Source organism: Procambarus clarkii, chromosome 79 (assembly GCF_040958095.1).
Source record: "Procambarus clarkii isolate CNS0578487 chromosome 79, FALCON_Pclarkii_2.0, whole genome shotgun sequence".
Classification (NCBI taxonomy): domain Eukaryota; kingdom Metazoa; phylum Arthropoda; class Malacostraca; order Decapoda; family Cambaridae; genus Procambarus; species Procambarus clarkii.
Genome location: NC_091228.1, coordinates 1479 through 13479, shown reverse-complemented (window position 1 = coordinate 13479; position 12001 = coordinate 1479). Strand labels below are relative to the sequence as shown.

The following is a 12001-nucleotide window of genomic DNA, read 5'->3' as shown; positions in this document are numbered from 1 at the left end:
GCAGGAGGCCGCAACAGGGAGACGGGAAGCAGCCAGGGAGATCAAACAAAGGAATTGCTAACCCAAATTCTAGAGGAATTCAGGAGGGAGATGAATGAAATGTGGATTACAATTAACAATCTGCAAAGTGAGCTAGCATCAGCAAGGGAGGAGATCAAATCTCTCACAGAGAAAAATAAAGAGACTGAGCATCAGATTATCATCTAAAGGGAAGGTGGGAATGTTACATTGGAAGGAAATGCCTCTGTACCTGATACATTTGCGGATATACTGAAAAAGAGCTCAGAAGCAATGGACACAGTGAGGGAGGTAGCGATGCAAGCAGCTACGTCACAGGAAGCAGCAAGGTGCACCACTCAACTGCTGGAGAGAAAAAAAGATCAGTGGTAGTTGTAGTCATCAAAGAACAGGAAGGATCTGGCAAGAATGACAACAGGCAAGAATGAAATGGCAAGGATAGAGAGGCAGTACATGGGCTACTGAAGGGGTTACAGATGGAAGGGGCTGTACATAACATAGAGAAGGTTTTCTGGTTGGGCTGGTACAACAAGAACAGAAACCGACATTTAAAGGTGGTGTTTACAAACGAAACCACGAAGGAGGACATTCTCAAAAGGAAGAATCGTCTGCAGCATATGGAGGGATACAAAAAAGTATTCCTGCAGAGGGACAGGACGAAGGAGGAGAGAGCCAGGGCAGCAGAGGCAAGGAGAAAGCGCAGGGAGAGAGGAGCAAACCAGGAAATCACAGCCCTTAGCACAACAGTCCCAGAGACAAGAGGAGAACCCAAAACCAGCATCCCAGCAACACCAGAGGGGAGGGCCACACCACCACCCCCCTCTGCATAGAAACCCTCCCTTCCCTTCACCCTACCTGCTCCCACCCAACCCTCCCTCCCCCTCACCCCATTCTGACCCTGACACCCCTTCCTCATTCCCATCATGTCCCCCCTCCCACCTTTTTCCCCCTGTCCCCCTCCCCCTTCATCCCATACCCTCCCTATCCCTCCTCCCCCCTCACCCCGTATCCTCCATGTCCCCCCTACCTCCTTAAACCACACCATACCTGTCCCCCCTTCCCTTAAACCCCCCACCCCCCACCCCAAAATCCTCTGAGACTCTGCAAACCACCTCACAAATCCTCTCACCCACAGAACAGCTTCCCACACCAGCAGAATGCTTGCCAAGAAAGGGACATGAAAATGAACAGAAGAAAGTGAGCTTCAAGGCGATGTACACTAACATAGATGGGATATCAAATAAAACAAGTAAACTTGAAGAATGGGCACTAGAAGAAAACTCAGACATAATAGTACTCACAAAAACAAAGTTAACGAAAATCATAACAAATGCAGTGTTTCCACAGGGCTACTATCTAGTGAGGAAAGAGAGAGAAGGGAGAGGAGGAGGTGGTGTAGCTCTGCTACTAAGAGAAGGTTGGAGTTTCGAAGAACTGTGAAGAACAATTCTGAACTGGTAATTCAGAACTGTGAAGGTTTCAGTGACTACATTTCAGGCACCATAGCAACTGGAGGACAGAAAATTATTATAGTAGTCATATATAACCCCCCACCGAATGACAGAAGACCCAGACAGGAATATGATAGAAACAACTTGGCCACCATCAATATAATAGAGAGAGCAGCTTCTGTGGCTAGCAGGAACGGATCCAGACTTCTAATCATGGGAGACTTCAACCATGGGAAGATAGATTGGGGGAACAGAGACCCACATGGAGAGCTAAGCTGCTGGATGTGGCAACAAGAAACTTTCTAAGTCAACACGTCAAGGGACCGACAAGAATGAGAGGAGGGATGAACCAGCCTTGCTTGATCTGATATTTACCCTAAATGAGTCGGATATAAGGGAAGTTAAGTTGGAATCCCCCTTGGGAATGAGTGATCATAGTGTATTGAGCTTTGAGTACCTGGTTGAGCTGGGAATTATCACCCCCAAAAAAGAACTGGGAACCAAAGGGCTGGCGTACCGAAAGGGAAACTATGAGGAAATGAATAAATTCCTATGGGATATACATTGGGACACAGAACTCGGAACCAAGTCCATACAAGACATGATAGACTATGTCATCCAAAAATGTCAGGAGGCTGTAAGCAGGTTTGTCCCAGCCCGACAGGAAAAACCAGAGAAGCAAAGGAAGAATCCGTGGTTTAATAAGGAATGTATGAAAGCAAAAGAGCTGAACAAGAGGGCATGGAGGAACTTCCGTAATAACAGAACACCAGAAAGTAGAGTGAGATACCAGAGAACTAGGAACGAGTATGTCAGTGTGAGAAGAGCAGCTGAGAAAAGGTATGAAAATGATATAGCTAATAAAGTCAAGACCGAACCAAAGCTACTACACAGTCACATCAGGAGGAAGACAACAGTGAAGGAACAGGTGATGAAACTTAGGGTGGGCGAGGACAGGTTCACAGAGAATGACAAAGAGGTGTGTGAAGAACTCAACAAAGGTTCCAGGAGGTCTTTACAATAGAAGAGGGAGAAGTCGCGGCGCTAGGAGAGGTGGCAGCAACCAGGTGACCTTGGATAGGTTCGAAATTACAAGAGATGAGGTTAAGGAGCACCTATTGGAGCTGGATGTGAGAAGCTGTTGGGCCGGACGGAATCTCACCATGGGTATTGAAAGAGTGTGCAGGAACACTTTGCTTGCCACTCTCCATAGTGTATAGTAGGTCACTGGAAACGGGAGATCTACCAGAAATATGGAAGACTGCTAATGTAGTACCAATATACAAAAAGGGTGACAGTCAAGAGGCACTGAACTACAGGCCAGTGTCCTTAACTTGTATACCATGCAAGGTGATGGAGAAGATTGTGAGAAGAAACCTAGTAACACATCTGGAGAGAAGAGACTTTGTGACAACCCATCAACATGGGTTCAGGGAGGGTAAATCTTGCCTTACAGGATTGATAGAATTCTACGATCAGGTGACAAAGATTAAACAAGAAAGAGAAGGGTGGGCGGACTGCATTTTTTTTGGACTGTCGGAAAGCCTTTGACACAGTACCCCATAAAAGGTTGATGTATAAGCTGGAGAAACAGGCAGGAGTAACTGGTAGCACGCTCCAGTGGATAAGGGAGTACCTAAGCAATAGGAAGCAGAGAGTTACAGTGAGGGGTGAGACCTCAGAATGGCGTGAAGTCACCAGTGGAGTCCCACAGGGCTCTGTTCTTTTGCCTATCCTTTTTCTGATATACGTAAGAGATCTCCCAGAGGGTATAAACTCATTCCTCTCAATGTTTACTGAAGACGCCAAAATTATGAGAAGGATTAAGACAGAGGAGGACAGCTTGAGGCTTCAGGAAGACCTGGACAAGCTGCAGGAATGGTCGAACAAATGGCTATTAGAGTTTAACCCAAGCAAATGTAATGTAATGAAGATAGGGGTAGGAAGCAGGAGACCAGGTACAAGGTATCATTTGGGAGATGAAATACTTCAAGAGTCAGAGAGAGAGAAAGACCAGGGGGTTGATATCATGCCAGACCTGTCCCCTGAAGCTCATATCAAGAGGATAACATCAGCAGCATATGCCAGGTGGCTAACATAAGAACAGCCTTTAGAAACTTGTGTAAGGAATTTTTCAGAACATTATATACCACATATGTCAGACTAATCCTGGCGTATGCGGCTCCAGCATGGAGTCCATATGTAGTCAAGCATAACACTAAACCGGAAAAGGTTCAAAGGTTTGCCACCAGACTAGTACCCGAGCTGAGAGGAATGAACTACGAGGAGAGACTACGGGAATTAAACCTCACTTCGTTGGAAGACAGAAGAGTTAGGGGGGACATGATCACCACATTCAAGATTCTCAAGGGTATCGACAGGGTTGATAAAGACAGGCTATTTAACACAAGGGGCACACGCACTATGGGACACAGGTGGAAACTGAGTGCCCAAATGAGCCACAGAGATATTAGAAAGAACTTTTTAGTGTCAGAGTGATTGACAAATGGAATGCATTAGTAAGTGATGTGGTGGAGGCTGACTCCATACACAGTTCAAATGTAGTTATGATAGAGCCCAATAGGCTCAGGATCCTGTTCACCTGTTGATTGACGGTTGGGAGGCGGGACCAAAGAGCCAGAGCTCAACCCCCGCAAGCACAACTAGGTGAGTACAGTCTTCTAGGCTTCCAGCGACACAGACTGTGCTACACAGTCTTCCTGGCGTCCAGCGACACAGACTGTGCTACACAGTCTTCCTGGCTTCCAGCGACACAGACTGTGCTACACAGTCTTCCTGGCTTCCAGAGATACAGACTGTGTTAGGCTTTGCTCCTTCTTCTAACAGTGACTTACGATAATGTCTAACCTCCTCATTCTAACTTAAGTCATGCCATTCACAGATCATCCTGGAGCGGTAACTGCTTCAAGTCACTCAAAACATTAATGATGCCATTCATACTTATGTGTCTACTGTCTTGGTTTAGGTGTCTGTGAGGGTGCAGGAGAGTGAGGAGTACCAGATCTTGGAGGAGGCGACTGAGCAGATTGTGCTCGGGAAGCGTAGCTCTTGTGTCCCGGCACACGACAAGGTCGTTCACATAGTGAGGATCAAACCCCTGGTGATCGGAGAAGTCAACATTAGCGTAGCTGCCTTCGTCGACCATGAGTACTCGCAGCCCTGCGGCTCCGGAGATTCATCCATCAACAGAAGGTCAGCAAAATATTCCTTCTTTCCTCACTACTCATCAGCATTCAAGTCATGATGAGGATTTTAATAATAATAATAATAATAATAATAATGATAATAATAATAATAATAATGATAATAATAATAATAATAATAATAATAATAATAATAATAATAATAATAATAATAATAATAATAATAATGGTAATACACAAGTAAATAATCTTTATGTGATAATATCTATGATAAAATCAATTTGAGCAATGCGGCAGAGTGAAGAACTCCATTACCAGCCTGAGTGCATAGGGATTATCCTTTACCCCTGCCAGAGTGCATGGCAGATTATCCATAGGTAATGGATAATCCGCATGCACTCTGGCTGGGGAGATGAGGCTGCAGAGTTGGGGAGCTTCATGCTCTCCTCTGCAGGCTGAGGTCTGTTCTTGGTCACTGGTGGGCGGTTTGTTCGGTTGTTGTCTTCTACTTCTCTGGCCAAGAATGATTCAGGTGGTTCCCGGAGGGGTCCCGAGATGACTGATGCCTGGCAGGTCTTCGTGCTCCCGATTCTGCCTCGTGGGTGCTATGTTGGCAGACCCCACTCCCTGGGTATCCCGTTCTTTGTGTCAGGAAAGCTAAGCAGCTTGTGGTCTGCCCTCAGGCCTCTGATATCGTAAATATGCAACTTTGGCTGCAGTTTTTTCTTTAAAAATGTCGAGGACTTTGGGCTTAGAGGTTTACATGGTTTAACCGGGTCTTGTGGGCCCAACACAGTGGGCTCAGTATCCAAGAACAGCGCCAATTCAACGCCGAATCAACGTCATCAACGTTTAATTTACTTTGATAATGCTGATGCATCGTCGAACCAGCACCACTCTTGGATATTGTGCTCACTGGGGATTTGGTGAAAGTTCCTGGTCCCAGTCGGTCTTGTTTGACCTAAGACCTGCCGTTTCTCCTCAGCCTCCCTGATTAGTTCCTTGTTTGCCTTCTGCTCTTTAGTTAGCTTCAAGAAGCCATGAAGCGGCTCCTCCCACAAAACTATCATTGAATATAATAAAACGCCTCGTTCTGGTGGCTCCCAGACTCCATCCCTGCCAGGTTAGTCAGTTCCTTGTGCATCACTCCGAACTGACCTGCAACAGGCTCTTGGCAGAGGCTTCGAGCCGATTGGTGCCGGCCATAAGTATTAACGGGCGTGAGCTAGTTTTGAGTGAACAAATTGTTTGGAATGAATAGTTTGGCAGGTTTGATGCTTCATTTCCCATGAACTCTGCAGTTGTCTGTCAAGCTTGACTGACTTTCTGGATGGATTCCTCAGTGAGGATGTTGACAAGTCACCTGCTTCTTGCACCTCACTCAAGAGGCCAGGTTCTGGCTTTGATCTCCATATAACATCTGATTTTTCTATCTACTCTGTGATTGTGAAAAAGTAAAGCAAAGTAAGGAAGAAAGGAGGGGATAAGGTTGGATAACATGGATAAAGTTGAGGGGGGAACTAAGGTAGAGAGAAGCGAGTGGGGATAGAAAACGGGGAGCGAACTGGAAGAGTGGAGGTAGGAGGAATGAAGGAAGTGGGAGGGGGAAGGAAGGAGGGATAAGAAGGAGTAGGGAGAGTAGACAAGACTGTTATTCTGTTATACTATCTATGATGTTATACTATACTGATATTCTAAGATGTTCTGATGTTTGCTGCCACCACCTGTCATTGAAACTAAATATAAATTCCACTTAAACAATGTGACAGGAGTACTGTTTAATTTATCACTTTCTAAATAAATTCCTAAGTAAACCCGACTGGTTAAGTGAGGCGAGGTGGCGCGCGAGCTCCTCTCATCAAGCCACACCTTCCCTCACTCACCTCACGGTGCCCTCACTCTCGTTCCTACCTTGTTCATCTCGTTATTTCTCTAGTCTTAACTCTTACTTGAGGGGACATTGGTTCAAAGAGAGGACTGAACAAAAGTCAAGCTTGTTATTCTACACATAGAAATTTATCGAATCAAATTATTTAAAATTATTTCAATTTACAGCAATTGATATTTAACATTTTAACATCCAATTATTTAACATAATATTGACCAAATTAAAAAAGGAAGGGGGGGGGGTCACCCACTCCATGCACGCCCACACCATACATGGCTAAATGGTTTAGACTCTACTAGCTTGTCACCACTAAGACACACTTCTGGTTTAAGACAATGCATAACTGAACTCTTACCTCACTAACAAGTTCACCCAGGGGTGGGTGATGGCTAATCACCAGCCCGGATGGAGAAGCTGCTTGGATGTACTCACCCTTACAAAGGTTCCACTCTCACTGCTCAACCACCTCGCTGGCCGAGCCAGGGGCGGGTACTCTCGCAAGCCAGAACATGGCTTCTTGGTTGAAAGTACTGCTGTCAGCAAAGCTGTGCAGGCTCACCTCACCAACTACCACCTCGCTCTCGACTAACACGCACACACGTATACACTCACACACAATTACAACTCACAATTATACGTGCAAGAGTGCAAAATACTTGCACTGTTACATAAGTGCAAAATACTTGCACTGTTACATCCAGCAGGCCAAAGACCACTTGGGCTCCAACAGAAAAGAGAAATTTCATTACATTTAGCACTTTTTTCTAGATTTTTATCCCTTTTTTGCAAAAAGAAACTCGTAAAAGATAAAATAGAAAATTTTAAGAATAGTGAATAAGGGTAAACCAGAACCTAGAGATTAGCACACTCCAAGAGATACACTTAATTGCTTAATTCATCCAATACAATCATAATAACTTTGTAATAGTTCTTCATAAACTAGCTAAACAGTATGCTAGTATAAATAGAACGAGATGGTTTAAATACTTTCCTATAATCGTTTTCAGAGACTCACTGATAAAACCCATCACAGTGGAGGCCGAGGGGTTCCTGAGAGAGAAGAGCTGGAGCAAGTACATCTGCTCTAAAGGTAAGGATTTACCATCATTGTTGTGTAGCCGTGTACCTCCCTCGGTGATCAGTGTGACTGTCACCCTCAGTGATCAGTGTGACTGTCACCCTCAGTGATCAGTGTGACTGTCACCCTCAGTGATCAGTGTGACTGTCACCCTCAGTGATCAGTGTGACTGTCACCCTCAGTGATCAGTGTGACTGTCACCCTCAGTGATCAGTGTGACTGTCACCCTCAGTGATCAGTGTGACTGTCACCCTCAGTGATCAGTGTGACTGACACCCTCAGTGGTCAGTGTGACTGTCACCCTCAGTGATCAGTGTGACTGTCACCCTCAGTGGTCAGTGTGACTGTCACCCTCAGTGATCAGTGTGACTGTCACCCTCAGTGATCAGTGTGACTGTCACCCTCAGTGATCAGTGTGACTGTCACCCTCAGTGATCAGTGTGACTGTCACCCTCAGTGATCAGTGTGTCTGTCACCCTCAGTGATCAGTGTGACTGTCACCCTCAGTGATCAGTGTGACTGTCACCCTCAGTGATCAGTCACTGAGGGTGACAGACACTGAGACTGTCAACACTCGGCTCGTTACTTAAGCTCTAGGCCCAACTCTACATTGGTGCTTCACGCGGCTAACGACCAGATCATTTTGCATGATCATATGCCATCAGTCCCATCTCTCTCTTACACTAGACTCGGTGAGATGTTTGGTGATATTGACCTTGTCATTATACTGATAACGATAATTAATAATAATAAACAGATAAATCACACTAATGTGATATATATCAGAGACTATCACCTGGAGCTGTTTAGTGACTGGTGACCAAGGCGCTGTCAGCCGCTTACTCCACCGCGGTACAGTGGTAAGGTCAGGCGTCGGCAGCTCACAGGCAAGGAAAAGGTGGTAGAAGAAGAATGCTTGAACAATGGGTAGAAGAAGGATGCTTAAATAGGGTACTGGAGAGAGGGGGAGATTGGAAAAGGTGTACAGGAGAGAAGGGGGGATCAACGGGGAGAAAGTTTGACATGGGAGGAGATGGGAAGAAAAGACGGGACAGGGGAAGCAAGATGAGAAGGGGAAGATTCGGAGATAGGGGCGAGGGAGACCCGAGCACAGCCGGGTATCCTCCTTTAGTATATCTGTAAAAGAGAATGTCTGCTTGTTAGTCTATCTTCGGTTGGAGGCGATGGTTGTAATTAGCCTCATTCAACTTTCCATGGTGAATTGTTATTGTATGGTAATCGTCAAAGGTGGATGCATTCGACCCCTCATGCCCCTCTTTAAGTTGGATTGGCTCCTATTGCTACAAAGACCGACTCTAAGGACAATCAACCCAATATTATTAATTTCATAGTTTGCTCACAAGCAGATTTCTCGGCTGTTACTGGATGGAGGGAGGTAGGATGGGAATGACAGAGAATTAGGGAGTTGGAGTGAGGAGGAGGGGTGGGGGGGGGGAGAGAGACCCGGACATCACTTGGTACCCCATCTAGAGTTATTTATGCAGTCCTCACACTGCTCTACCAAAATTTTGTTTCAGTGCTAGCCATTATTTTTGTATTAGAAATGACCTACACAAGACTTGTTTTAGGAAATACTCATTGTATATTGTTTAGATATTTGGTGAAGTATATTTGTTGTTGTTGCAGACTTTGAGACTGGCGAGGACTCGCTGGAGGCGTGGGAGCTGGAGACCCCACAGGTCATGGTGGAGGGGTCAGAGCGAGGCTGGGTCACGGCCGTCGGTGACCTCATCGCTCTCACACTCGAGGTATTCACTCACTCACTCACTCACTCATGTTCTCTGTGATAGTTATGTGTAAACCTTAAACCATAGGGACTATCTTGTTGAGAGATCAGTGTAACAAGGTGAGCAATATCCCCCCATATGTTGGTTACATACTAACATGCATCAGAGTAAACATTAGTGCAGCTCAATACCATTGTCAGGTAAGATATTCTGGGCTCTCATATCACCTGTTTGGGCGTCATGATCTCTTTATATACACTAATTGATTAAAATAAAAATTATATGCCTTATCGACTTTCATGCTGGATACTATAGAACAATTAATGCTCCATTCTCTATTTTTATAAAATTTTGTGGTGTCCTTTCTTTGAAGTTTAGTAAATTAATGAAACAATTATTTTTCAAATATTTAGAACAATAATTCAATCTCCGTTTAAATATCATCTTATATAGTTCTTATAGTAGTCATTTTAAATATAATTTTCCTTCTGCTTTGACATCACAAGAAATTATTACACTGTAATTTCTTGTGAAGTGAAAGAGACTTGCTGATGACACTAATAATAAAGTGTTGCATGCACTTTACATACACCGTGTTGCATGCATACAACGGTGGATGCTTGGTGCATGTGCAACGGCTTCTTAACACATTATAACCCAGAATATTTCCATAATTCCTTGAAGAATTTGGGGAGCCTGATCCGGATGCCGTACGGGTGTGGGGAGCAGAACATGATCAACTTCGTGCCCAACATCTTCATCATGCAGTACCTGAAGGCCTCCAACCAGACCACCCCGGAGACCACCAGGAGGCTCCTCACCTACATGAAGACCGGTAACCTCATTATTATCTCTATCTATGTAAGGACAGTTAGCCAATATTTCTGGCTATGGTCGGTCTGAGGTCTAACAACGTGGGTGATGACTGGTCAGTACCTGCTGTCCCTCAAGCTAAGTAATGTTGTTGTTGTTTTAGATTCAGCTACTTGGAACAAAAGTTCCAAGCAGCACGGGCTATGGTGATCCCGTATTAGTCATCAAAACTACGGCCCACAATGGTTCCTGGACGTGCCCATGTTTATAACCTGAGTTAATGCTAAACGCGTTAGTTTACTGTGAACAAGTGTGGGCCGGAGTTTACATGTGCTTCAGAACAACTCTGGCTGCCTCGTCAGCAAACTCTAGCAATGTGGTATACGTCTCTTATTGATATCGTCGTCAGGCAGAGAGCCCGTACTTGGGCTTATTCCAGGTCCCCCGTAGTCAACTATAGCTAACCCTGGTGGCTCTACTACACTTTAGAAATTCTCGAGTACCTATTTACTGCTAGGTGAGTACTTATTTACTGCTAGGTGAGTATCTATTTACTGTTAGGTGAGTATCTATTTACTGCTAGGTGAGTATCTATTTACTGCTAGGTGAGTATCTATTTACTGCTACTTAATTACCTATTTACCGCTAGGTAAACATCGTGCGCAAGGAAAAAATGTTCAACCGTTTCTGTCCAAGAGAATAAACCCCCAGGTTATTAACCAAAGACGTAGACCACTGTGCTAACAATAAGCATTTGAAACTAGACGAACCAAACTATGGAAGTGAAGGGAATTGCCTGGGGAAAGCCCCAAGCCATCACGACTATATAGCACTTGGAAGGGGACAGGATAAGGATTTGGGATGGGACGGGAGAAAGGAATGGTGCCCAACTACTTGGCGTTCAATCCCCGGTCGGGAATTGAACGCCAACCTGCATGAAACGAGACCGTCACTCTACCGTCCAGCCCAAGTGGTTGGGTACCAAACTAAGGAGGTATATGCTAATTATCACAATGATTATAATTGATAAAATACCTTTAAAACGCCGAAATTTGTACTCTACTGTCGATGGCATCCAGAGTGTGGAACACCGCGGGGACCAGATGCCGGGTTACCACTTGATTGGTATCTGACTGGCTCACCGTTACAGCTGGCTCATTGTTACAGCTGGCTCAGTTAAAGCTGGCTCAACGTTACAGCTGGCTCGACGTTACAGATGGCTCAGTCAGAGCTGGCTCAACGTTACAGTTGGCTCACCGTTACAGCTGGCTCACCGTTACAGCTGGTTTACTTCTACATCTGGCTCACCGTTACAGCTTGCTCTGTTAGAGCTGGCTCACTGTTTCAGCTGGCTCACCGTTACAGATGGCTCAGTTACAGCTGGCTCAACGTTACAACTGGCTTTCATCTACATTTGGCTCATCGTTACAGCTGGCTCACCGTTGCAGCTTGCACGAACGTACAGCTGACTCACCGTTACAGCTGGTAGAAAGAGGCAGCTGAAACGGTGCCAGCTGGCTCACCGTTACCGGAAATGTTAATAAACAGAGTGTGGAAGTAGGCTACAGGGCAGACACAGCTTCAGAAGAGGAATTTACAGATTTACATATTGTGAAAAATACAGTGAAGTCTAAGCTCTTATAATGGTAGATTTTAATCACTACACAATGGATTTTGGGTGAATCCAAAATCACAAGCCGAGGAGGAACAATTTCTCGGCCGGGTCCAGGACTCATATTTTTTATTCAGCACGTGGTAGAGCCCACACGAGGGAGCAACATTCTGGACCTTGTGCTAACACCAGAGGAGGTCGTGGTCGATCAAACTCAGCAAGAGGAGAA

At 45.2% G+C, this 12001-nt stretch overlaps 1 protein-coding gene across 1 annotated transcript in view; it reads left to right on the top strand.

The window, feature by feature from the left end:
• Window positions 1-10265, top strand: part of LOC138357549 (pregnancy zone protein-like) — a 657491-nt gene extending 647226 nt beyond the window's left edge. Inside the window, exons 17-20 of the mRNA XM_069314408.1 lie at window positions 4456-4682; window positions 7529-7611; window positions 9247-9368; window positions 10032-10265. Of these exons, the coding sequence (XP_069170509.1) occupies window positions 4456-4682; window positions 7529-7611; window positions 9247-9368; window positions 10032-10250 (651 nt within the window). The 3' untranslated portion in view covers window positions 10251-10265. The remainder of the gene's footprint in view (window positions 1-4455; window positions 4683-7528; window positions 7612-9246; window positions 9369-10031) is intronic.
• The last annotated feature ends 1736 nt before the right edge of the window (window positions 10266-12001 follow it).